Source organism: Cricetulus griseus, chromosome 4 (genome assembly GCF_003668045.3).
Source record: "Cricetulus griseus strain 17A/GY chromosome 4, alternate assembly CriGri-PICRH-1.0, whole genome shotgun sequence".
Lineage (NCBI taxonomy): Eukaryota > Metazoa > Chordata > Mammalia > Rodentia > Cricetidae > Cricetulus > Cricetulus griseus.
In genome coordinates, this window is record NC_048597.1 from 11,440,282 (window position 1) to 11,468,253 (window position 27,972).

Consider the following 27,972-nt stretch of genomic DNA (forward strand, 5'->3'; position numbering starts at 1 on the left):
TTTTGTTTGTTTGTTTTGTTGTTTTCGAGACAGGGTTTCTCTGTGTAGCTTTGGAGCCTATATCCTGGCACTTTCTCTGGAGACCAGGCTGGCCTTGAACTCACAGAGATCCACCTGCCTCTGCCTCCCGAGTGCTGGGATTAAAGGCATGCACCACCAACACCCGGCCATATTTTTAAATTGTAAGCTAATTTTTTATTTCTAGAAACTTGTCTGCCTGTAAGTTTTCTCATTCCTCACACATAAACATGCCTGCACCTTCGAGTACTGCAAGACATAATCTCTTGGACTGTGTTGAACTAGCAAGCAAGGTGGCTTGATCCATCTTCCAGCCCATATAAGGCTTTTTGTTCTCACGATCTGGGACAAACTTCTCTAGCTCACCAACAGTACACCTTCTTAGGGACATCAGTGGTGGTGTGTCAGAATAGTCTAAATTGGTGGCTCTCACTCTGAGGCTGATACAGCAGTTTCTTCAATGGGTAGCATGTTGGAAATGCACGTTCTCAGGCCCACCTCTTAGCTCCTGTACTGGGGGTGAGGTCGGCTGCTCTCCAGTCTAACAGCCTCTTCCAGAGCTGTGTACATCAGAAGCAGGAGAGATCGTGTCTTCTCTGCCAGGTGCCTGTCCTCACCCTGCAGATCTGGTCTGCAGAAGCAATCACACAAGCTGGAAGAGGAGAAATGTGTCCTTAGGCTGCACACATGCGCATAGCGCCTCTCCTTTAGACGAAATAAATTCATTAAAATACTTTCTCCAGATTGCAATGGATTTAAATTGTGTCACTAAAACTTAGCTGTGTTTGGCTGAAGGTGAGAGTAGAAGTGACCATGTTTTGGGTTTTTTTGTTTTGTTTTGTTTTTCAGCAGTGAATAGCTGGGCCTTCCTCAGGCATGAAATGTAGTTAGAGGTGCTGTATATTCTCGGCCTACGGTCTTTGGCCCTTGTACACAGGTAAAAATTCTTCAAGGAAGATTGACTAAATAAAGGTTCAGGTATATTTGAGTTTTGAAGTGTGTGTGTCACTTAGTATTTTAGTTTCTTGGTTTCATACTTAACGAGTAATGTCTTCCAATCATTTTAGTATTTAAGAAAGGGAGAAAAATGACATTAGCATATGTATCCAGTTGTCTGTAAATATCTGCTGTTTTCAGTTAGCTGTTTGCTGTCCTTACCTAGTTACTTTCACGTTAGTGATTATATTAAGATCTACATTAGCCTGGTGGTGGTGTTGCACACCTTTAATCCCAGCACTCGGGAGGCAGAGGCAGGAGGATCTCTGTGAGTTCCAGACCAGCCTGGTCTACAAGAGCTAGTTCCAGTACAGCCTCCAAAGCCACAGAGAAACCTGTTTAGGAAGAAAAAAGGATCTATGTCACCCTCAATTTGCAGAATAATTGAGGGGAACTCTTCATTTTGCTGGCTTTAATTTGAAGACAAGCATTTCCTTTTATTTTCCTCTCTTTACTTTCTGCATAGTGTTGAATACTATTGACTTTTTTTCAAGAAAAGATCTTCACCATTGATCAAGTCCCCCCTCCCCACATGAACACCTAATTTGCTAATATTTTTGTTTCTATTTATTTTATTTTATTCTATTCTTTTTTCTTTCTCTTATCTAATTGCATAGGACAGTAACTCCAGAGCAACGTTGGTGGCCAGGCACCTCTCGTTTCATTTTGTTTTCCCTGAATTGGTTGAAATGCTTCAGGTATTTGATTAATGTGCTTTGTATCAGCTTTCAGGAGCGATCCCCCGTAATTCCTGTAGTTTCATATTCTGGGAAGCCGTCACTGACTGTCATTCGTGTACAATCGCTTTTTAAAACTCCAAAAACTTCCATCTTCATTTGTTCAGTGAGGAAGCTAAAGTCTCCATCCACTGCTTCAAGGCAGATGGGGTGTGACCCAGAGGACACAGTAGTCCCCAGGGACTGGCTAAATTGTAGCAAAAGCCAAACAACTCAGAAGTTTCCTCCTGATGCAGCCAAGCCCTCTGTCATTCTATAGAGGAAACAGCGAAGTGGGGAGGAGTCCCGCACCTCCCCACCCCCATCCCACTTTGGTGACACCCTCGCAGATGAAATGTGAGCCTGGGTGGCCAAGGACCTCAGAGAAGCAGCCTCTTGCTTGCCAGAGTCAGCACCTTTGGACAGGAAAAAGAGCCCCTGACGCAGCTCAGCCAGGCCAGGACCACCGGCGCCTAGCTCGCACGGCCAGCCGGCTTCCTCTGTTCTCTGGCTGGGGTCATGGCCAGGACTGCTCTGGAGCCTGCTCTCGGGAGCACAGCCCTGTCCACCTGACCATCCTGTATCCTCCGCATCGCTGCTGGGTGTCCTAGCTGTGCCTTCACTCCACCCTCTGCCAGGTCTACCCGTCTGTCCGACAGAGCAGCTTGGGGCCACCGGCTTGGATGGAGGCACTGAGGCTGCCCCGGCGTCCAGGGGTCTTGCTTCCGAAGTTGGTCCTGCTCTTTGTCTATGCAGGTCAGTGGAAGGTGTAACAGGGAGAGAGGGTCCAGGGACTTGGGGCCAAAGCAGGAATGTAGAAGAGTGGTGATTCCCTAGGAGTCAACACCAGACACTCGCACGTTGGAACCCCCATCTCTAATGCTGCTTTCTTTTCTGTTTGCAAACCAATTCAGAAACTCTCCTTTAAGGGGATTTAATCTGACTAGTGTTAAAAGCACATCCAGGATTTCAGTGAACCCTGGTTGATGGCCGGCAGAGACTTTTTAAAATACTTGAAACTTAAAGGCGAAGTTATTAAAAATAAACGCATTAGTGACTTTTGCATTTCATCTCACGCTGCTCTTGCTTTCAACAATCCAGTTTTTTTTCTCTTTAAGAAGTCAGAGACTTTAGACATTTCCTGGTACTTCTTAGAAGACCTGCGAGGACTTGAGGCTAAGCAACCACATGCTCTGAGCTATAGGATTTGGGAGAGTATTTCACCAAGGCCCATAGGAGTTTCTTTTCTTTCTTTCTTTTTTCTTAAAGGTGATTAAGCACCTGTTTGTGAAAAGCCCCTCATTTCCCTCCTTATAATTATTCTTAGTGGCAATTGCTAATAATTAATGAAGCAGAGTGGTTTTCTTGTTCTCTGATTGACAGGGAGCCTTATATAGCCTTTCATCACTTACTCAAGTATAATTGCCAGCTCTCTCCTAGCATCCAATTCACAGAGTGTGAGTGCAAAACATTTTGTGTTTTTAACTTTTTATGACAACTAATCTCAGGCTTATCTACCAGTTCACAAACTCCTCACACACACACCCCATCCCCGACAGATCTGCCATAAAAGGAGTCCTCACTTGTAGAAAATTTTTATCTATTAAGATGCAAACTAGGGCCTGGGGTTGATCACAGTTTCCTAACATAAACAAACAAAAAGGGCTTAGGTTCAATCCCTTGTACTGCATTAACCAGCTGTGGTAGCCCCTGTCTGTTATCCCAGCACTAGGCAGACAGGAGAATCAGAAGTTCCAAGTTATTGTCAGCTACATGATTGGTCTGAGGACCCCACCAGGATATATGAGACCCTTTTTCAAAAATAAGCAGATTTTGAAAAGCCAATTGCTATCTAAAAGCCACAGATACTATAGGGGAGATGCTGACTGTCTAACCCAGAATTTCTGCAAGTAGGAAGAGTGCGTCTACTTGAGGAATTAGCTTATTATAGTTTTCCTACCCGGAGGCACTAAGAATCAACTGCAATCCGAAATTTTACGTCAGCATCTCTCTTCTAGCTTCTTGAAGGCGACAAAGATTCTTCCCACTTCTTCAGTTTATTAAAGACACACACACACACACACACACACACACACACACACACACACACACACACACCAGCAAAAGTAAATGAAGCTTCAATGACTGAATCTTTGTCCTGACTCAGTAACTTCATGAAGCCTATTCAGTAACTTGTTCTGAGTAGCTTCCCTGTGGTAGGCTGAAAGGTCTCATCTTTATATGCCTGCTCTTGCCCTTTTCCAGTTTTGGGGACTACAAGCACAGCAACTCCAGTGTTCAGGGAACCAGTGTCACCGGACAGTAATTAGTTGGGTGGTTTGTATAGGTAGTTTTCACTTTGACATTTTTTGTCTCCCAAACACCTATCCAATAAACTGCCCAGTAGTTGCAAGCCAACACTAGGCTTTCTTGGTATCTCTTGTAAGAAATGCTGAATGGATGAGTTCTTTGGTGGAAATCTGTGAACTTCGTACATCAGAGGCGGTTTAGAGGTTGCCATATTCATTTGTCATGCTTAGGCCATGTTCTGAGTTTTCGGAGGGTGATAAGGTGAGCTCATATATCAGTTTAATGTGGGAAAGCATGTGTCACAGAACAGGTACAGTCTCATACCAGAGCTGTCAAAGGTGGTGGCCAGATTGCTATTTCAAGAGGGCAAGTCCCTTCATGTAATACTTATGTCTCTCAGTAAAATATCCTCCCAGGCAGGCAAGGCTAAGGGCTCAGTCAGAGTGCCTTAGTTTGAGTGAGGAAGACATGAGGGAATAAGATGGTTAGAGACTAGAAAAGCCCTTCCTTGACCAAGAAAACATAGGGTTATGTTAGCACAGGCTGCATGGTAAGATGAGGAATCTCAGCAGTGGATAGTTCAGTTCGGTTGGAATTAGGAGATGCAGCTGGACACACGCATTCTGGTTAGATGACTGAGCATTTTAACAGATGAACTGCTAGTTTCACAACACACACATACAGTAACTATGGCCCAGTTATATTGCACAACGAAAATGTAATATATCCATGTGCTTTGGGTTGAGCAAATGAGAGTAAATTCTTCTATGCTTAATGCATTGTGTTTTTTCGTGGAAGAACAAGAGACCCTGATGAAGTGTTTATATTATTGTCCAGCTCCCACTGCAGGCTACAAAGACAGGATTCTATCAAGGTTTCACCTTCCGGGCCTTAGCCTGTGTCTTCTGCCCCTCCTTTTCCTTCCTTAGCTATGGCTGGAAGAAACCATTCTCAGCAAGGACTTCAAGCCAGATAGTGCTATCCTGTACTACACATTCCTGAAGGGGAGGAAGTGGGCAAGTATGCTGGAGGAACCTTCCAGATCACACCTTTCATTAAAAAATGCTAGCAATGTTATTTTATTTTCAGCGGGCAACTGGACTGTCCATTATTTCATAAAGGAGAAACAGCCAGCCCCGTGCAGTCCAAACTATGATCTTCCTCATATGACTCTCAGAATACAAGAAAAAGTATATACAGTAATACAATGAGCTTTGAGGTCTGATTGAAGCCTCAGTTAGGAAGGGCTGTGATGGTGAGTACATTCATCAAGCTACTAAATTTACCGTTTTCTGTAGTTTAATTCTGAGAAGTAGACAACAGGGCTAGAAAACGCCCTAAAATTACTGAACAGTGTGCGACATGGCATGGATGTTCCTGCAGGAATTATCCAGTTTCTTGGCTAGAAAATCTGGGGCTTGGTTTCCTGTAAAGTTGGCTCGAAATATTTTGATAACACTGTGTCCTTATGGCAGCAGTAACTAGTGCAATCGGGACAACTGAATCATTGAATTCCTGGGAAGCTTAATTTTAAGTCACTCGTCAGAGCACCACCAGTAGTGAGGGCTTGGCTTCACCATCTGAGTAGTTTTAAAAACAAAAACAGCGGCACATCTCTGCTAGGCTCTGGAGGTAGCTGACTAAATATTTGAACCAACTCAACAACAAAACATCAAGATGGAGAAATTCAGTAAAAACACTGTCAAATAGGAAGCCTAAAAAAATTATGATGTCCTAGACGGAAGAGGGGGCATGTACCTCTTTCCCAATATTTAGAAGCTAAAGTCAAGAGATCTGGAGTTAAATGTCATCTTCTGCATTCTTGTAGCCAGTACAGCCTGGGCCACACTAAGATATATCTTAAAAACAAGCAAACAATTTTTTTTTTAATGATACGTTTTCTTGGAAACACTATTGACAATGCAGTAGCCACTCTCTTGGAGCTCTATGATTTATTGTTTCTCATGTGGATTTAAGTAGAACAGCAAAAAATAATTTCCCTCTCCAGTCAAGTGGAAACCTTTAAAGTTCATTTTGTTGATCTGTGCTATAGAAATAAAATGAATCGGGAGAAAATGTGACCTTTCTCACTTGCTCCACAAAAGCCACATCAATTAACAAAGTCAGACGGGAGCCACTACATTTGGATCACACCGTAGGAAGATGTGACATAAAAGCTTCCTTTTTAGAGAAAGCAACAAAAGCACATGCAAGCATAAATATTATACCTTGTACTTTCAAAATTTTAACTCCGATAGGGAAGCAAAAACTTCATATAATTTATTCCATACTATTGACATTACTTTCAGGAGCCTGGTTGAAAATGGCTTATTTTGAAATTCTTGAACATAGAATGTACACTCTAGGACTATAGTGCTTTTTAATTATGTACCTGAAACACATCCACCATAATTTATGCCCCTTGCTAAAGCTCAGTGTTAATGCTATACTGAAAAATAAACCCTTTAGGTGGAAGAAAAAGCTGTTTAAGGTCAGGATGATTCTTATTAAATACTTTTGTGTCAATTTTCTTGTTGAAAAGCACATATGAAAAAGCAATATTAGGTCCAACGTATCCTTTTAATCAGAATTTTTTGGCATCACATTGTGCTGTGTTATAACTTATTGATTTTTTGATACGACATTAAGTAAACTGCTAACTTATGTTATTTATATAAACATCTTCTGTACCTAGCTCATTATCTTCCAAGCCTAATGGAACAATAGTATGCAGACTAAATTGTGTAATTGCATGTATAGGAGCTTTAATTGTAGAGGGAGAATATAACATAAAAGCAAAAGCATTATTAAATTACCATGGCAAATGTACATATTAGTTTTCAGTGATTACCATTGGTATTTCCTATATCAATAGTATGTCAATTTAATGTTTTCCATTAATTGAAGTTACTAGAGAATCAATGCTCTAAAGTCAGGAAGCTTCATTGTTTGGGAACTATGATAAGAACTCTACTGGCAACTTTACTGACTGGTGGGCTGATAAATTCCTTTCATCATGGTCTTATTCACCCAAAGCCATCTACAGTCACAGTGTTCAGAGCAGGGACTTGGGAAGAAGAGCTTTATTTCTTCCTACCAGCTTGCAGTCTATTGGGGAGAAAGGCCAGTTTGGCCCTTAGAAATGATTTGGAATTTAGAGTGTGAAAATGAGCATCTCTATGTGCTAAAAGTTGTTTGATTGATATAGACATGAAGAGAATAAGTTTTCTTTGAGCTGTGACTTCACGACTTCAACTGCTCTCGTTTTCTCCTCCGTAGAGGATTGCCTTGCTCAGTGTGGCAAAGACTGCCGATCTTACTGCTGCGATGGAAGTACCCCGTACTGTTGCTCCTACTATGCCTACATTGGGAATGTCTTCTCGTGAGTAGCACTCAAACTTGACTGTCTTCTTCTTCGTTTGTCCAGTTACTCTTTCAAGGAACACTAAGTTGCAAGTGCAGGCAAGAGAGGGAAGGAAGGTTGGTGCTGAAGATGGTGGCTTGGGCCTGTAATTCCAGCACTAGGGAAGCTGAGCCAGAGGGATTGCCACAGGTTTGAAGCCAGCCAGCCTGGGTAACATAATAATTCCTGTCCAGTCTCTGCTACTATGTGAGACTTCATCACTCTCACACACGTATACACACACAGGATTGTTTATTGATTTAAAATCTTTACTAGAGATTTAAACATGCATTAATACCTTGTGTATCGGATTAGTTTACAGATGTATAAAATTAATTAAAATGCCCTCTATTAGAAGGGAGTTTTAAAAGGATCTTTCCATTGTTTCTTGTGCCTATTACAGTAACACATTAAGTAGTCATACTATTGACAACTCTTTCATGATATGCTTTTATCTCCTGGGTTGAAGGTTAATATAAGCTAACATTTGTTGTTTAATTATGGCCTGCTTATTTTACCAATCATGCCCTAAATTGTCTAATATATCCACTAATTAAGGAGTAGGAGACTTATGTGAATAATAGGAAATCTCAGTTACTTACATAATGTATATAAGACAACTCAAGAGAAATTAATTTAGAACCTAAAGGAAGAGAGGTGTGAGTAATATACAGTCATACCTCACACACAAGAGAAGTGCACATGCTGTTTAAAAATTCCCCACGTTGCATTAAAAACATATTTTAGCGCTGCTTCTGAGCAGAGGACAATGGAGGTGACACGTGCCTTCGGGTTGAAAAGCACATGGATACAGTTCTGCTTAGCTTCTGCCTTCTGTAGGCTCAAGAGGAAACAGGATGAGTTAGGCTAGGTCCCACAGGCCCAGCTGCTCCTGGAGTAAGTCCACTGAGATGCTGGGCAACAAAATCCTCCATTTCTCAAAAGGGAAGCCTGTCACAGAAACTTCCAAGAACCCATACTAGACCTGCTATTAGAGATCTATTTGAGTATAGACTTCACTCCCCCAAAATCTGGTTTAGGATATTAAACTATTAGCTATGAAAGAAACACCAGGATGAAAGTTTTAAAATGTGAAAGATTTATTAATTTTAAGGGGAAATCAAATATTCAGTGAAACATAAACTGAGCAAAATTTCTGAATTTTTCCTATGGAAGATTCATTGGGAAAGCAATTAGTTGCCTATTAGCATAATTATTGTTCCAGAAATGGGGTGACTCAAATATAAATCTGTACTGATTTTATAATTGTAGATCACTTCGTAGAACATAAGAAAATACAAAGTTTCTGATTAATAAATTCTATATTTTGTAATGATTTCTGAATGTCAGGTAGACGTGAGTGGAAGGAGTGATGGGTACGAATGAGGAAGGCTGGGATTTGGCCCTTTATCTGTCTCTCACTCCAATCCAGTCTGCACCGTGCCCGGGTCTCTAACTCCTCACTGCCTCTCAGAGGGTAATAAATATTGTGGACGTAACTATTAACCAAAGTATCTGAAAGTTTTTAATTTGAAGGTATGTTTTCTGTGGCTTAGATTCAAAAAGTGAAATTTGCACCTTTCTAATCAACACATTTATATGGGTTATTAAAACCATGCACTTGTTATGCATACAGGGGAAAAAGAAATTGTGTTTTAGAAGGGAAAAGTAAACACAGATGGCATTGTATTTCAGGCAGTTAAAACTGAACTTTCTGTCAAAAATAGAAACTTCTGAGTAAATCTCTTGCTAAACAATTCTTAGGGAAAAAAAAAAAAAAAACAAAAAACTTTAAAGTGTTTTTCCCGCTAGACGGAGGAGGACACATTTTCAGGATTTCCAGTGATTGTTTTACATTTGAAAAGAGTTCTCAACTCCACCCAAGCTTTTTTTTTTTTTTTTTTTTTCTGTTATGTTGTAGTGGGGAACTGGGGGAGGGGGCATCAGTTCTAAGAATGCTTACAAGAGTTTTCTGTGTGTAGGTTTCCCAGTTTCCCAATATTTCTGGTTTAGAATTCAAAAGATATAACTCCTCTTCCTCAAGCATCTGGGCATATTCTGTTGAATAACTGGACCATCTTAAAAGAAAAAGTTAAAATTCAATGTTATCAGAAAACTATACATAAACGCAATTGAGAGAATATTGTCTTGAATAATTTTATAAATTGGTTTTGCCTCATGGTTTGTTTTCAAAATAAAGATGTTGGCTTAATTTTAAATGAACTTTAAAGGAAATGAGGGAGAGCTCAGAAGAATTCTGAGCTTAGGGAATTCTGTAACGTCTGTAAGTAGGTTAAGTGAGGTCTGTGGGGCCTGCTTCTTAGGGGCCTCCCTCAGCCACTGCAGCAATCACAGCTGTGGAAAGAGATGTGTTACTTAAAAAAAAGTGTGTGTGTCAGATAGAGAGGGAGAGAGAGAAAGACACAGAAACCACACACACACAGAGAAGAGAGAGAGGGAGAGAGAGAGAGAGAGAGAGAGAGAGAGAGAGAGAGAGAGTGTGTGTGTGTGTGTGTGTGTGTGTTCGCGCGCGCGCGCGCGCATGTGTGGTGTGTGCTTACAGTGAGATGTTTAGAGAAAGCTTCATAAATGGCATTTGATAAGAGCTTTGAAGGAAGGGTAGATGTTTACACAAATGAACAATGAAGGAAGGGAAATGCCATCCAGACAGAGAGACTCCTGCACACACAGCCAAAGTTAGAAGCAAGGAAATAATCTCTTGGCAAAACCCATCTTGTTCAAAGTGGCTGGAGGGGAAAGTCAAGCTTGGATTCAAAGATAGAAATATGTGTGTGAGATGAAAGATAATTATTTTTAATAGAGTCTTACTGGCTAGGCTGCCTCGAATTAAAATGAAATAATTCCATATTCCATGGTAAAAGTAGACACCTGACTTACACACCACCAAGTATCTCCATTATCCCTCAACAGAAATAAATTCAAGAGTATGTAATCTGTAGATGAAAGACACAATGTACACTCTGAGACTGGGCATTGTGTGGGACACTTTAGATAGACTGACAGCATGAACTGATAGCTTTTCTATGCTTAAGAGATTTTGGATAATATGAGCAAGCACTTGAAGCTTAGAAACCTCTATGCTTAAAAAAATTGAGAATTTGGGTTAATTTGAAAAATAAGGAATTTCCCATCAGATTTATTCACATACATCATTCAGCAACTCTCCTACAGAGAAGGTGGGGCAGACACCCTGACGGGTAGGAAAGAAGATGGCTGCACTTAGACTTTGGATGAAACCTGATTTTCATTTCCTAGAGGTGAGTGCCGTGTAAAGCTGTGGCTTGTCCAGCACTCTTTAGAACTGCTAGCATCCAAAAGGATACAGGGTGTTGCTCAGCCACTTTATTGTTATCCAAGGTAGCAAACTAAAAACTAAAGTTTTCCTACTGAAAACAGACACTCTGCAAAGTCAGAAAATAATTATACAATCTTAAATATGAGCCAAACTGGTTGGGAGATAGTGTGAGCAGACCATCAGATGTAGAACTTAAATCTCTAACTCTAATACAGGAATTTTGCTTTTGTCAGTCCACCATATAAAATGTAGACCAATCAAAACACATCATCTAATAGCAGAAAAATAAATTCCCACAGGAAGAACTAATAATGGAGATCCCAGTGGGATTCAGTTTCTTTTCTTCCCAATGAAATTTGAAAGATGTATTACCCACAGTTTTACAAAGACAGCTAATAAATACCACTACTGTGATATTAGAGCCATGCTATGCATGAAAGCAAAAGGAAGTTAAAAGCTAAAGGTTTTACATTTTCAAATGGCATTTGTGGTCCTGTGATCATTAAGTACCCAAAGATGGTAATTAAACTCAGGACTTTTGCATTAGTTAAGAACAGCATTTACATGGAAATAAAATTATTTTAGTTTCAGAAATGAGAAAAATAACTCTGAAAAGTAAGTACTGAGCAAATCGAAGTTTCTGAGAGTCCAACTCTGTTACTGTGATAAACCTCACAACCAGAAGCACCTTCGGGGAATCAAGAGTTGGTTAGGCTTAGACAGTCCATCACAGAGGGGAGTGAAGGGTTGGTTTGGCTTAGACAGTCCATCACAGAGGGGAGTGAAGACAGGAACCTGGAGGCAGGGACTGAAACCATAAAGGAACAGCTTGCTTGGCATGGCTTGCTCAGCCTGCTTTCTTATCTAACTAAGGACTTATATTCCCAGTGGGCGTGGCCTTTCCACATCAACCATTAATCTACAGAACGCTCTAGGGAGGTGCCCATGGGCCAGTCTGTTGGAGGCAATACTTCAGTTAAAGTTTCCTCTTTCTAGGTGACCCTACCTTTTGTTGAGCTGACAAAAAAAAAAAAAAAAAAAAAAAAAAAACAAACATAGTGAAAGTCTCATTTTTTTTGTTTTAGTAATAACACCATGATAAAAAAAGAACAAAAAGATAATGTTAAAATAAAGGTGAACTTGATTGAAAATCTAACAATAATTTCTGTTTTATCAAAGAAGAGAGTAGGTGTCTCCCAGAAGACATGGTTATATAATAGGAGTTGTTTTATTAACAAGAAATATGAATGTATTCATAAATGAAACTTTTCAATCAGATTTATTATCTATTCTGAAGGCCTTTGTAAATGAAGTCTCCTTATCACAAATATAATTTGCTTTAAGAAAAAATAAGTGAAATTTCTAGGACATAGTCTCAACAAATTATTTGTACAAATGTACTCCAACTATTCAGTGGCCCATGTCATGCTCCAGGATGAAACCATCAATCAAACAGTGATCTGCCCGTGTGTGTTACTTAGGAGCTAGTGGGTAGCAAGAGCTCTAATCTGACTGCCTAGCCTTCTGTGGCTGTGAGAGCTGAAAGCTTGGCGGAAACAAAGAGAAGCAGGCTTTACTCTCACCTGAGGGTGCCCTGAAGGTCTCTTGAAGAGGAGTTATTCTAAAAATGAACTCAAGAGCTGGGAATGTTGCCCAGTTGCTAGAGAGCTTTACTAACATGCACAAGGCCCTCACTCGGAACTCCAGCACTGTCTACACCAACCAAGTTTGGTGGGGGCATGTCTACAATGCCAGCACCTAGAAGCTGGAGGAGGAGGGGTCAGGAGTTCAAAGTCATCTTCAGCTATGAAGAGTTCAAAGCCAACCTAGCTTCAGGAAACTCTGTCCTAAATAAATAAGTCTCAAAAATAAAAGGAACTGATAAAAATATATTCTGCATCATTAAAAAAACTTAGAAAACTAAGGACAGAGGGGAAATTTTGGTTAATAGGTCATCTTCATGAAGTCAGATTATTTTGCATTAATTTTCATACTTAGTGGTATGAAACTAAATGCCCTTCCTTTAAGGCCAGCAGTAGACAAGCCTGTCTGTCACTGTGGCCACTCAACATTGTAATAAAAATCTTAACTGGTATGACACACAAATGGTATAAATGAAGCTAAAATAATTGAAAAGACAAAAAAAAAAAACTGTTGTCATTTATAAATGATGTGACTGTTAATACGAAGATTTTTTAAACTAACAAGAAAATTTCACCAAACGGGCTGAGTACACAATCTGTGTGCCAAAGTTAGTGGACTGCTTGCTATATGCCAACAACACATATTAGGAACCCTAATGTGTATGGAAATAAACACCCCAAAGCACTCTGGGACCGGAAGAGAGATGAGTTATAACTCAGCAGCAGAGAACTTGCCTTGTACGCAGAGTGTCCTGGCTTCCATCCCATCATTTCTCCCACCCCCGACAAAAGACTGGATCAACAGTCAGCCACTCCATGTATGCCTGACATTTGCAGAGTAATACAAGCTCATAAAAGTTCAGTAGTATAATTTACTTTTGTGTCACCTGATTGCATGGCCCACTATTCTTGAGCAGAATCTCATGAGTAGAAGAGAGTGTGTGGCCAAGGATCTTCCTCCTAGTTATTGGCAGGAAGCAGAAAGGAGACAGGATGGGGCCAAGGATAATATACCTTCAAGGACCCAATTTTAGTGGCCACTTTCCTGCAGTTAGGTCCCATTTCAAACTCCCTATGGGCTCCCAAAGCCCATTCGTGCACTAGGGATAAATTCTAATTCCACCCCCAGAGGCCCCACAGACTGCCCAGGCTTCCTAACTGACACTCTCAGCCTAGATACATGGGGGAAGGCCTAGGTACCGCCCCAAATGATGTGACAGACTTCTATGATTCCCCCATGGAAGGCCTCACCCACCCTTGGGAGTGGATGGGGGATCTGATGGGAGTGTTAGTGGGGGTCATGGGAAGATGGGAGGGAGAGGCAACTGGGGTTGGTATGGACCAATACCTATACAAGGCATTGCCTATATAAGGCATTAGGTCACAGCATTTCTTGGATCTGATGTGTTAGCCATCTTTGTTACTCTAGCAAAAACTTGGATACATCCCACTTAGTAAATGAAAAGGCTTACAGTGATTATACTTTCAGAGGTTGCCATTCCAAATAATTACTTTCTCTTGTTGCTTTGATCCCAAGGCAGCACCTTGGATCATTACTAGCGTGTGTTGGCAAGAAGACCTGTTACCTCATGGTACCCAGGAAGGAAAGAGAGAGCTGGGGGAAGGGGGGACCCTGGGTCACATTCTTATCTCCCAACTTAAGTTTATTGGGTCTTACCTCTGAAGAGTCTCACATGTCTACTTGCATCAGACTGAGGAATGCACTTTTAACACAGGGCTTTGGGGATATTTCAGCTGCAAACTATAATGTTGTGATTTCACACACACCATGTCTTTTAGAGTACCCACCTCTCTATGCCTGGGTTAGTCAGCCCTTGCTTTTATTTTTTCTTAAAGGAGTGGGGCTTTGTTTAAGATAATTTTAACTAACTGTAGGTTAATACAGGGCTGACTTAAGGTCAGCTCAGCTGAACCTGAGTGTTCTATAGGATATAGATATTCATCTTTCCATTGTTGTGACATAGCTTGTAGCTCCCGAAGACAGGAAAGTCTCAAGATAGGGTGAATGAAAAGGATACATTGCTCTCATTAGAAGGACCTCAGCAGTGTATTTGGGGAGGTTCCCTCTCTTTCCCTCAATATCTGAATTAAAAGCTCTCCTCTCTGCTGCTTTCTCTACCCTAGAATCCATCAGTTCCAAAGATCTCTGTTTGCCCTTCTATATCCTCCAGGCCTACAAGGGTAAGAAGTCAGTCTGCAAACCCACCACCAAAGCTCTCAGCTCTAGAGGACCAATAACTTATCATTTTAATGTGAGTCAATTCTCCACTGAAGCACGACACCTTGAGAGTTTGTGAGCACTGAATTATTAATATGCATCATCTGGATAAATATTTATTTAGAAAACTCAAATCACAATTTGAATATGTTATTGGCTTCTGAGACTATCTTTCCATGGAATACAAATTAGGTATCATCACAGCGAAGGGTCTGAGAGTCACTCATCACTTCCTAATCACACTGTTTATGATAAATTAGAATTAGATGAGAGGGACTAGAGTTGAAATGTTGATTTGATTATAATGATTTAACGTCTGTATTTCTTGGTGCTCCATCAATGAGGCAAAGTGATCCACCAGCCACAGACTGTTATGGCAACAGGCTCCTATGCGTCTTTATCCCATAATTTGGGGAAATAAAATGCTTTATCGAGAAGGGAAAAATTACATACACTGAGTGATTTTTCTTTGCTTCATTCTATCTGAAGAATTCTGGGAGGCAGCTGTAGCCAGCACACAGCATCTCCCAGCTGGTTCCCAACTGCTGAATGTTGGCAATAACAGAATTCGTAAGTAATGAAAATTTCTGAAGGCGAGGATAACCTCATAAAGTCTAATAGGATTCCATCTTGAAGTACCATGGGTGGGAGTCTGGGCTGTGTAACCCACAGAGTCTCTGCGACTCTAGACAAACAGAATTTGTGGTTTCTATGTCATCATAATGGAAAGGAGCAGAAGGAAGTAGACCTTACCTATAACAGGAGGGGGGCCTCATGCTTTTGTGTACATCACACAAAATTACACAAAACATCACAAATTACTTCAACCATATTTCTGCACACATTTGCACTGGCAAGAGGTCAGCAAAAGAGCGTCTCTCTATGCCACATTTTGCAAAAACAATAACTACCTGGGGTGGCAGAGTATCAACTCTAAAATGTTAAAGATGCATTCTTCCTCCACAGACACAAGGAATAATACAAGATCAGCCTCCTAGATGTCACACACAGAAAAACTCCAAAATTTACACATTTTTATTTTTCTAAATTTATTGTTGATGAAAAATATATTAATTGTGGGAGTTTGTGGTCAGGTACACCTTACTTTATCCACCCACCTCCCAGTTCCCACCCTACGCAAACACTAGTCTCTTTTTAGAGCTACTACACACAAATGTGATGTTTTTGTTCATGGTTTATTATATCTCTTTTTCTACATGCAGAGACATGTAGTGGTCAGGACGCATGCAGAGACATGCAGTGGTCAGGACGCATGCAGAGTCATGCAGTGGTCAGGACGCATGCAGAGACATGCAGTGGTCAGGACGCATGCAGAGACATGCAGTGGTCAGGACACATGCAGAGACATGCAGTGGTCAGGACGTGCAGAGGACGCATGCAGAGACATGCAGTGGTCAGGACGCATGCAGAGTCATGCAGTGGTCAGGACACATGCAGAGACATGCAGTGGTCAGGACACATGCAGAGGCGTGCAGTGGTCAGGACGCATGCAGAGACATGCAGTGGTCAGGACGCATGCAGAGACATGCAGTGGTCAGGACACATGCAGAGTCATGCAGTGGTCAGGACACATGCAGAGACATGCAGTGGTCAGGACACATGCAGAGACATGCAGTGGTCAGGACACATGCAGAGACATGTAGTGGTCAGGACGCATGCAGAGACATGCAGTGGTCAGGACGCATGCAGAGACATGCAGTGGTCAGGACGCATGCAGAGACATGCAGTGGTCAGGACGCATGCAGAGACATGCAGTGGTCAGGACGCATGCAGAGACATGCAGTGGTCAGGACGCATGCAGAGGCGTGCAGTGGTCAGGTCACATGCAGAGGCATGCAGTGGTCAGGTACACCTTACTTTATCCACCCACCTCCCAGTTCCCACCCTACGCAAACACTAGTCTATCAAAAAGATGGCTTCTCTTTTTAGAGCTACTACACACAAATGTGATGTTTTTGTTCATGGTTTATTATATCTCTTTTTCTACAAGTGACACTCTTCCACTCTTTTCTATTGCTGAAAAGTGAATAATGAATTCCATTTCCATTCATTCATCCGTCCACCCATCCATTCATTGATGGGTGACTAGGCTGATTTCACACCTTAGCTATAGCTAGTGATTAAAATTGATTTAAGCATAGGCTTTATATCTGAACACTCTAAGGTTGTAACATAGAAACAAAGTATCCATTCTTATACTGACTGGAGAGGACTCAGTAAACATTTTGGGGGGATGTTCTTGTACTTTATAATAGCCGTAGTAAAGGGAAGTTACAGAAGAAGATCATGAACGTTTGGATTCAGAAAAAAATGTCTCTGGAATTTTCCCAGTTTTCATAACCTCCTTGAACATCCTTTGAAAATGCTTAAAAGGGGAATAATGAGAATAATTTACTTTTTTATCCTACATGGGCTGGATGATTTATTTATAGACAAAAGCATTCAGCAAGCATTTATGCATTTTCCTTGTCATCAGTAAACATATCAGGCTTTGGAAATATCTGGACTAAGAGGGAATAGAAAACAAGGACAGAGTAAAATGACTTCCCCAAGGTGATTCGGCACGCTCACCTTGCAGGGTGAGGCTGTGCAGGGTGCCATTCCTGGTAAGGGGCTTTCCCTGTCCTCTGGACTGCCCACATCTGCTACAGCCACCTGCTAACCAGGAGCATCTCAGACCAGAGACCACCCTCAGCCTTCAGGGAAGCAATCTACCCTCTCCTTCCAATGTGATTAAAATCTGCTGCTGGAAGCCAGCTCAGGAAGTGCTGTGTCCCTCTGCTCAGGGAAAGTCCTGCAACTAGGTTTACACGTCTGCCATGTTGCCATAGTCTGACCAGGGAGTTAGGACATGGAGTTGGAAACAGGAGCAGGTCCAAATAAAGACACAAAGCTCTTACTTATGAAAAAGAAATAGCGCTCAGAATAGCCAGAGCCAAGAGGTAAAGATTTGCTTCACAAGTAGATTCGTTATAGAATTCTAATTAATTTCCTTTTCAAAATTTAATTCACAAGCTCTCTGGCATCTATTTTGAACATGTCTGGCTCTTCTCTATTGGTTGGTACATGAATAATTAATGTACGCAGCAGTATTCTGGCAGCTGCGCATTTCGGCCATGTGATCACAGTGATCTATAGATAGGAGTGTGCCTTTGCATGTAGCAGTTTAGAATTGCCCTGATTAGGCTTTTCAAAGACTGTGCTAATTAGCAGTTCTCTCAGTAAAAGTCGGTGCTTATAAAACTTACAGGAGTGTTAAGGACAACGGTTCAACTTGAAGATATATAATCTACAATCATAGCAGTCTCCAGACAGAAATCATTCCCAGTGGTAGCAAATAAAAGCCAGATTGTGTGTCAAATCAAAGCCATTGATTATTCTAAGGACTGAGGTCTAACAAGGCTAAAACAATTTATTTTCACTCATCTTGTTGGCTTTATATAATCAACATATTATACATGTCATAAAATACATGCCATGTTTATGGTAGGCTTTTGTCTCCTCCCCTTTCACTGAAAGCCTTGGTTCTGATCCTGGGCAAGATGGAAAAAACACACTCTGCCCCGTGCCAACACTGAAAGCACCTCTCAAGCCTTGGCCAGGTGTGTGCTAACTCATGGCTACAGATACTTGGCAGATTCAAGCCAAATTCTAAGTTCTTTGTAACTAGCTTTGTAAACCTTTGTCAGGTTTCTTCCTCCATTTAACCCACTGTGGACCAAACGTAGCTCTGACAAGTAAGTGGACCTGAGTACAATACAGAGCTGCAGGAGGATCTCTCTAGCTCCAACTGGGCAAGCAAAGTCTCTCTGTGCTCAGATACTGGGGAATAATAATGCAAAGTCTTTTAAAAAATTCCCTTGCACCCCACACCCTGGATTATCCTTCAGACACTGAAGCAGCAGCAGGTACGCTACCAACAATAAGACCCAGCGCAGCTCAATTGCAGTGCAGACCTGGCATTCTGATCAGAACAACGTAGGACCATAAGGGTAGAATGCATCTCCAGTCTTCATGGAGGAAAACTCAATTTCTCCCCCATTCATGCTCCCTACCCTGTTCCTCATTCCCTCCTCTCCCTTTCTACCTATGTATGAGAACATTGTGGGTATGCTCAAAGAGTTTGGTAAATAAAGCACATCTCTTGGCAAGTGATCCAAAGGGGTTATCTCAGGGAAGCAGAAAACACTATGGAGACCATGAAGACGGAGAAACTCAAGAAGGGGTCCCTCTAATTATATATGAACTCCCGAACAAATGTCTACTTGTCCCCATAGGGAATTGATAATAAAACAAAATAAAGATACCAACAAAGTCAAACTTAGTGAACCAGTGAGTTTATTAGGTTACTTACAGGAGTATGGGTGAGGGATTACTTATGGGAGCAAAAACAACTCAAAAGCAGCGGCATCACTGAAATGCTACTGTAGCATGAGTGATGGTTAATGAGGGAGAAGGAGGGGAGCCTAGTGATTCTTGTCAGTTTCAGGAATTTCCTGAAACTTGTGAGTTGTTTACTCCCCAAGTTTTAAGAACCTCATTTATAATATCCTGAGTCTTAAAGAGATTCCCTTCAGCAAAGACTGGCCCAACTTCGAGGAAATTGCAATACAACAACTGCCAATTATAGAAGTGGGATCTGAACCTAAATGACTACTTTCTCTAACAGAATTCCGTCTCATGACATGGACTCAATAAGGTCCAAGGTACGAGTTCACAATTACTCAACATACAGAGGACTAAGGAAAGGCCATCTCACAAGGGAGAAGACAATCAAAACATGGCAGGAATGCTGGGACTATCTGGCAGAAAATACAGAGGAGCTACTGTATAATGTGAGAGAAGGACAAACAGTATTTGAATTTACTAAGGAAACTGATATTTTTTGTTGTTGTTGTTGTTTTGAGACAGGTTTTCTCTGTAGCTTTGGAGCCTGGCCTAGAACTCACTCAGTAGACCAGGCTGGCCTTGAACTCACAGAGATCCACCTGCCTCTGCCTCCTGAGTGGTGGGATTAAAAGCATGCCTATCACTGCCCAGTTTCTGAATTCCCTTTTTAATGTGTATTTTAACAGAAAATACAGTGAGACAGAATATCAAATTTAGAATAAAAGGTACAATCACCATGGTTAAATAAATTCTCTAGATGTGCTCTGTCACAAACTAGAGATGTCATAGTAGAGGACATGTACACCTAAAAATAAACCGCTAGAAGTTATCCAGCCAGATAATTCCCCAACCAAACAAGAAACATTGAAAAACAAACAAGCCAAGCCCTCAGGTGCCTCTGGGGGGACACATCTGACATGAATGTGTCATCAGATTCACAGAGGAACATGGGAACAGTATGACACACTGAAGTCATGTCCAGTTTGGTGAAATAGTCTCCATATTCAAAAATCTCTGCCAATTTCAAATGGGGAAAACCCGAATAAACTCATACCCAGACAAATCATAACAAAAAATTTAGAAACTAAAGAAAATATTTTGAAAGGGCATTACTCTAGGAGTTTGAATACTTCTTTGAAGCATTTATCTAAAATGTTCTATTATTAATAAGAACTTGGGAGTCAGATATTGAGGAAAAATCTGATGGATCAAGAAAGCACTGGAGGAGTGAGCAGCTAACCCTCTCTCTCCATGCTTCCCTGATCAAAAGGGCCCAAGAATATTTCTAAGTTCCTCCCTCCTCTTTCCTGGGTCCTTCAAAACCTCAACTGATTGTTGACCCCACCTCCCCCATTCAAGGTTAACTTTATTAGCAGTCTCAGAATGCCACAGTGTGATCAAATACCCCACATTGCTTCTTATTTAAAATCAGAAATCACAGAGGACATAAATGTGATACTTTTTTAAGTTCTGGAAAAGTAGAACTCTCTCTCTCTACAGTTCTGGATCCAGCCAAAATATCCTTCAGCAAATAAAGCCATTTTGAGGTTAAGAGAAACTAAGGCCTCATTAGTAAGGAAAACTATGACAGCATTAGGCCAGCAGACCTGATCTAAAAGGATTACTAAAAGAAGCTAAGAAATAAGGCAGATGGTGCCATAAAGAAAGCCGGAATACAGGAAGGAAAATCAGATTAAGGAAATCTGAATGGAGCTGCTCCTTGTAGTGTTTAAAATGCCGTTGATAGTCACAGGGGAAGCATAATGTGCTATAGTGCACTTACAATGGACATTGTTATGTCACAGCACAATATCTAACGCAGCGAAGAGGGACACTTGATGGCAGGGTTTCCTGTGAAAGTGATGCCAAATTCACCGAAAGTGAAGATAAGTCTGCCTTCTCTCATCCCCTTGAACATCAACTAAAAAAGCAAGTCTTATTAATCTATAGTGTGATGTATTGAAACTCACAATCCACAGATTAAAATGGAACCCCACTAATAATGACTAATTCTCACTGCGAACTTGACTTAAAAGCACCTATCAGTACACCTCGGAGTCAGTACACCTCTGAGTCAGTGTGTTTCCAGAGAGGAGTTACTGAGAGGGGAGATCTACCCCAAATTTGGTCAGACCTGTCCTTAGGGTCCCGGCCTGAGCAAAAGGGAAGGAAGTAAAGGAGCTGATAACGCCACCCATCTCTCCGTCTCCTGACTTCAGGTGCAGTGTGAGTGTCTGCCTCACTTCCCAGTAGCCTCCGGGCCTGACCCACTGTGATGGCCTGAGCTCTCCAGCCATGAGCCAAATTAAACTCCTAAGTTGCTTTAGTCTGCTATTTTCTTACAGCAGTAAGAGGAAGTTACTGATTCACTAATACATGTTCACATATCCAAGAAGGAAGAAATGAAATCAAATGAATGAAGAAATTGATGGAAGAGACAATGTAAATGATAAAATTATAGGCTTAAGTCCAAAATACTCATAATTACATAAATAATCTAAACATACCAAATAAAGACAACAAAAACATTTTTTTAAATAGCAACTCAAATCTATGCTGTCTATATGAAACCCATCTGCAGTACAATGATTTAAATCTGTTAAAAATAAAGGTGTTTTCGAATGATATACCATGGAACCAGTAACTGAAAGAAAGTGGATTGGCTACATTAACTTATGCAAAGTGACGTTCGGAGCAGAGGGTATTACCAAAGATAATGTACGATGCTGCATAATGATGCAGCAGTCAATTAATCAAGGCTATGTGGTCATCTTAAGTGTGCACACAGCTAATAATAAAGAACAAATGTTCATGAAATAGAAACTGGAAAAGCTAGGATGAACAAAAGACAAGTCCATACTTAGGATACACTCCCCCATGGGCACGGGTGTGCGCGCACACACGCACTCACACACACACACACACACACACACACACACACACACACACACACACACTCAGAACCAGAATTTCTAGAGTAGAAAATCAGTAAGATTTGGAAGACTTGACCTACATTGTGGAACTAATTGAAATTTGCTTCTAGAACACCCTAGCCAACAGAAGCCAGTATCTTCTGCAAGTGTTTTCATCAAACGTGTTAAGATAGACCACATCCGTGATCACAAACACATTTAAACATGAAAAGGATGAAGGGTACAATCTGTACAATTATGAAGTGTATATAATTATACTGGAGATCAGAAAGATAAGAGGAAACTTGATGAAGCAAATACTTGAAAATCAGCCTACTTATGAAAATAACAAATGGCTCAGAAGAAAGCCTAAGGCCAATTTTAAAAATAAAGGCTTTATACTGAATGTAAAAAAAAAAGGGGGGGGGCTGGAGAGATGGCCCAGTGGTTAAGAGCACTGACTGGATGCTCTTCCAGAGGTTCTGAGTCCAATTCCCAGCAACCACATGGTGGCTCAAAACCAACTGTAATGAGATCCGGTGCCCCTTTGGTATGGATGAAAACAAAGCACTCATATACAGAAAACAATAATATTCAAAATAAATAAATATTTTTGAAAAAATAAGGAATGATACTCACACAGTGTCTGAAAAGAAATTTATAGCATTAAAGCTTATATTAGAAAATGAATTCTTTGGATAATCTGCTTCCATCTTTAGAAGTCTGGGAAAGACAAAGACAACAAACCCAAAGCAAAAATCAATAAGCATGAAAACAAAAGAATGGTAGGAAAAGTAATGAAGCCAAAAGCTTATTCTTGGAAAATATCAATAGAATTGACAAGCTTCTAGAAACACTGAGAAAGAGAGTAGGGTGGACATAAATTATCAGTGTTAGGAAAGAGTAAAATATCTATGGTGTCTTTTATCATATTTTACTCCTGCGGTTATGATTAATAACCATAAAATGGAAAAATGTCAAGCTGCAAAATGAATTTAAATTAAGGGATACATGTGTCAATTATCCTCATTCTTAACAGTTTGCTGTTCATCTGGCCAATAATAATCCCTTTATCGTTTAATCCCTTTATCTGGATTTTTCTAGCCATTTATTCTCTCGGCCCTTTCAAGGCTACTCCTCTCCATTTGCACATCTGTGTATATGCCAGCTGAGGTATCACTACTTGACTGTAAACTCCTAAGAGGAGCCACATGTTATATTCATTTTTCTATCTTTCTTTCGCTTCATGATCCAGTCCTTTGACAGTTTAGAGTGTGATAAAACACTATACACTTAGTAGACATTTACAGTCTTAAATAAACAAATATTCACTTCAAGAGAAAGAGCTATACATACTCACAACAAATATCTAACAACAATTGTTTACGCTGAACTAAAATGCCACTCTTGTGGGGCTTTGAAATGCTTGATGAGGGTGTTGATGATGATTAATTAGTTAATTAACTTTGGTTTTCTGAGACAAGGTTTCTCTCTGTAACAGCACTGGCTATTCTACAAGTCTCTTTGTAGTTCAGACTGACCTCAAACTCATAGAGATGTTGCCTCTGCCTCCTGAGTGCTAGGATTAAAGGCTTGCCCTACCATGGCTGGCTAAATGCTTGATATGATCATTATAACCTAAGACCCATATGTCCTATGTTGGTGTAAATCTACTTATGAGAAATATTTAACAACAGTTGCTTACATTTGACCAAAATGTCACTCTTGAGAATTGCAGAAATGTATGGCTGCCATATGACCTATTAACAATTTGTCCTATGTTGGCATAAAGGGACAACTAGATAGAATTGTTATGTGTGTCAGGTAAATAAAAAGAAGTACATGGACCCATATCATTAGCCTACAAGTCATAATACCTTAAAATTCTCAAAAGAGAACACTTGAGCTAGCCACTGCCCACTGAGGACACTGAGTCTCCCAAAGTGCATTATTGTCAGAGATATGCTTAATGAAAAACTCATGATTCCCTTTTTTTAGTAAAAGAACACATCAAAAGCAGAAAACCACAGTTTTGACACTGGATTTTATCAGCAGCAAGTGAAAAACTTCATGTTTTGAAAATCATCTTCCAAGCAGTGGGGGGGGGGGGCAACCAACAAAGCTACATTATTTTTCTCTCTCTATGTCATCATTTTGTGTTGTTGTTCTTTCTGTTTTTTTGAGACAGAGTTTCCCTGTGTAGCCTTGGCTATCTTGGAACTTTGTAGACAAGACTGACCTAGAACTGAGAGATCCCCCTGCCTCTGCCTCTGTAGAGCTGGGATTAAAGGTGTGTGTCATTATATCCAACCCTCTCTATTACCTCTTTCATTTCAATTGAGTGTTATGCTAGTAGATTATAAATAATACTATGACTGCTTATATCTCTGTCATTCTACATCAGTTTAAAATATGGATACTCCCTATCATTTTCTATATGGATGAGTACCTCACTTAGTAACTGAGATCTTTGGGGAGATGACTCACTCTGTACACCCACAGTTCACTGGAAACCCTCTGCAGCATAGTTGGAATATCGACTTCATATGCTTTAGGGAAAAGGGATCCCATAGGTAACATAGAATAAAAATAAGGGCATGGGAAACAAAACAAAACAAAAACTATTGAATTATATTGATAATTCAATTTCATGATGAAAATGAGTAAAAGTGGCTTTAGTAAGTTTAGTAGGAGAAAATAATGTTTCATGAAATGTCTCATTGCTGTTTGGGAAGGAATACTCAAACTAAGACATTCTAATCATTGGCAAGCTTTTCAAACTATGTTTATACATTTTTAAAAAATTCATTAAATTAAAAAAAATTCTCTTGACTTTTTTTCTTATAGCCTAAATATTTCAGAGAAGTGAGCTCTCACACAGAACCGAGGGGGCTCCCAAATCCATGCATTTCTGGATGGAGGAAAAAATAGTTCTCAAGGGAAAGAAACTTATCCTGGAATGATTTTTCCAAAGCCAATAAAATCTGTTCTGCTTTTCAGATTATGCTATTAGGCAGTCCAACCCCCAGGTGTCTCAATTAATCAGTGGTCTGATTTAAAGACCTAGGAAACCATGTAAGTTACTTTTTTCACTGTACAACATTATTTACTTCCAATAATGCTTTCAAGCCAGTTTCTGCATATAAGGAAAATAATCATGTATTAAATGTATCAATTTCTTCAATTGCATGCAAGCTTTTTAAAAAGTGTTTTGCATTCATAAAGACCACTCTTCATTGTGTCTATTCAGCAAAAACTAAATCAGAGATTTTCCAACATTTTAGTTAGTTTAAAGTAGAAGTTCCCAATAGCTGCTATTTATGAAACTCAACTGGGAGTGTCTTCTTAAAGTGCATTTTCCCAAGATTTAATCTAGACAATCTGATTCAGTAGGTGAAATGTTGGTGTTGGAAATCTGTTTCACCACCTCTTCTCACAGGAAAATCCTGGAATAAATTGTCCTGGGAACATAGAAGCCTAAATAAACCATACCAAAAATCATTTCGTTTTGGAGACCTATTGATATACTTAGTTATCAAATATCATACATATTTAAACACTCATTTCATAAGCCATCACTTTCTTTACAATTAAGTAGACTGACCCTGAACAGTTATCTCAAATTACTAAGGCAATGATATTGAAGCATATTGAAAGTAAAACATGAAGATTTATTTCTATTTGTTCAAAGTCATTAAATAGAGTAAGGAGATCGGTGAGTTCTCAGAACCTCTGAAAAAGCCAAATTTATAAAACATTGCCTCCATTAAACTGAGGATCATGAAATTGTAATGTCATTAGAATCTGCCCCATTGGTTCCTACAGCATTAAATGAGTCCAGAATAAAAGTTCAGCCATTATTAAGTACCACATGATCTTTCTCAAAGTACATTTCAAGCATATCCACTAATACATGATGGGTGCTATGATTTGAACCTAAGATGTCCCCTGAAGGATTATGCTTTTATGATCAGTCCCTGGTTTGAGGGTTATAGAGCCTCTCCTGTAGGAGATAGAGCAAGCCTGGCAGGAGTAGGTTACCAGAGGTGAGCCTTGAAGGATACACCCATTTCTCTTTCTGACCTGTTTTCTCTGTTTGCTGCCTATCATGATGAAAAGAATGGGTTCTTCATGCTCTTGTAGCCACAATCAGAGCTGCTCCCACCACCATGCCTTCTCTGCCTTGATGGATTAAACTCTTCTGCCAAAATGAACTTTTCCTCTTTTGAGATGTCACATAATTTGGTCGTGGTGACAAAGAGCAACACATCTACTAAGTAAGTCAAGAATTGGTACTAGAATAACTAATACTCAAGGGCTACTTCTGTCCTTAAGTGTCCTGATGCCACAAAGCTGAGATTTCTATTGGATTCTATGTGCCATTTTAATCTCCTTTAAGGCAGCTTCAGGTCTTATGAGCTTCCTTCTAGAAGCTACCAAGTCACTTCCTAGGGTAGACATCACTGTTGTTGTAGTACTCTCAACTGACTGAGTGTTGTGACATAGATCTTTCTCTTCAGGGCTCTCCTGCCTAGGCCCAATCTTTGCCCGCGTGTACTGCTGTGACAAAATATTGAAGAACCCAGTTCAGCAAGTATAGGAACAACCTTCCGTGAGACTTCACTCACTTCTAATAAGAGTAAAGTTAATTTCTCTAGAAGAGATAATCACCATCATTTAAAGACACTGTGACCTCAATATGGTTGCAGCAGAATTAGTTACTTTTTCACTGCTGCAGCACAATACCATGACCAAAGCAATCTGTGAAAGAAAGAGTTAACTTTGATGTACAGTTCCAGAGGGAGAGTCCATGATGCTGGGGCTGTTTATGACAGTAGGTGGCCAGAGTAGGAAGCTGTGAGATCACATCCCCATTCACAGGCAAGAAGCAGAGAGTGACTAGAAGTGAGGCAAGGCTGTGAACTCTCAGAACCTACCCCCCCCCCAGTGACATACTTTCCCTAACAAAGAATCATGTTCCAGATGTTCCACATCAATACCAAATAGCACCACCAACAGGAGAGCACGTGTTTAACTAACCTCCTGGGAGAAATTTCTCATTGAAATTATCACAAGTGGGGACTAAGTTTCGAGCACATTGGTGAGTGGTTCCTTAGAGAGTCAGGGAACTCTCAAAGGCAGCTGCATCACTTAAAACCCATTCCAGCATGGTGACAAATCGAAGAAGCTATAACCATGGAGCTCTCTAGAGGACTTGCAGGCATCTAGGCAGGTAGGAGACGCTCTCCCAGGAGGCTGTGCTGCTATAAGTCTCTTCCGCAGGTATAACTGCTTATATAACCTTGAAGAAGAGAAGAAACCTTGTACATCTGGTCATTTTCAGGGACTTCCTGAGATGCATGTGTTGTTTATTTCATGAATCATAAGAGGCCTCCATTTAGAGTTTCCTGAAGTTTAGTGAGCTTCCTTCTGGGATGGAATGTTTCAGTTCAGAGGAAATTGCTATACAGCTAGCTTGAAATTTTGTGGGCCAAACCCATATCCAACTCATAACAGCTTTGTCCTTGGTGACTAAGACAAGTCATGGATCTCTTTATAGCAATTGAAAAAGAGGCATTTTGACCATTTCTTTCAAAACCATTGTTTCATTAATCTTCAATTTCGCTTCCATCAAATGACTTGGGATGATGACAAGATGTAGGGTGTCTTGCTGGGGAAAAGGGTTGTTGCTACAGTTAGTCTGGATTTAGTGTGTATTCATGCGGATGATAGTCACTTTCATGTGTAGCTAAGTTGATGCTGGTCAATCCAGTTAAGGGTAGCTCCAAAAACCGATAGTACTCTCAAATCCTGACTTAAAGCCACTGACAGACTGAAAGGCTTAAAAAAATCAAGATCAGCTAAAAACAAATTCCAACCCATGATCATAGTACAACGTTAGGTTTCTTTTTTCTCCTCTTGGATAAAGGTATTGTAAAATAGTCACTGAAAATGAGTTCACAAAATTTGTGGCCAAAAAATTGCAATAAAGCATGTGGGTATTTGTGT

At 40.3% G+C, this 27,972-nt stretch overlaps 1 protein-coding gene across 1 annotated transcript in view; it reads left to right on the plus strand.

The window, feature by feature from the left end:
- The first annotated feature begins 2,413 nt into the window (after window positions 1-2,413).
- Cyyr1 (cysteine and tyrosine rich 1) overlaps window positions 2,414-27,972 on the plus strand; it is an 88,701-nt gene continuing 63,142 nt past the window's right edge. Inside the window, exons 1-2 of the mRNA XM_027412360.2 lie at window positions 2,414-2,486; window positions 7,320-7,422. Of these exons, the coding sequence (XP_027268161.1) occupies window positions 2,414-2,486; window positions 7,320-7,422 (176 nt within the window). The remainder of the gene's footprint in view (window positions 2,487-7,319; window positions 7,423-27,972) is intronic.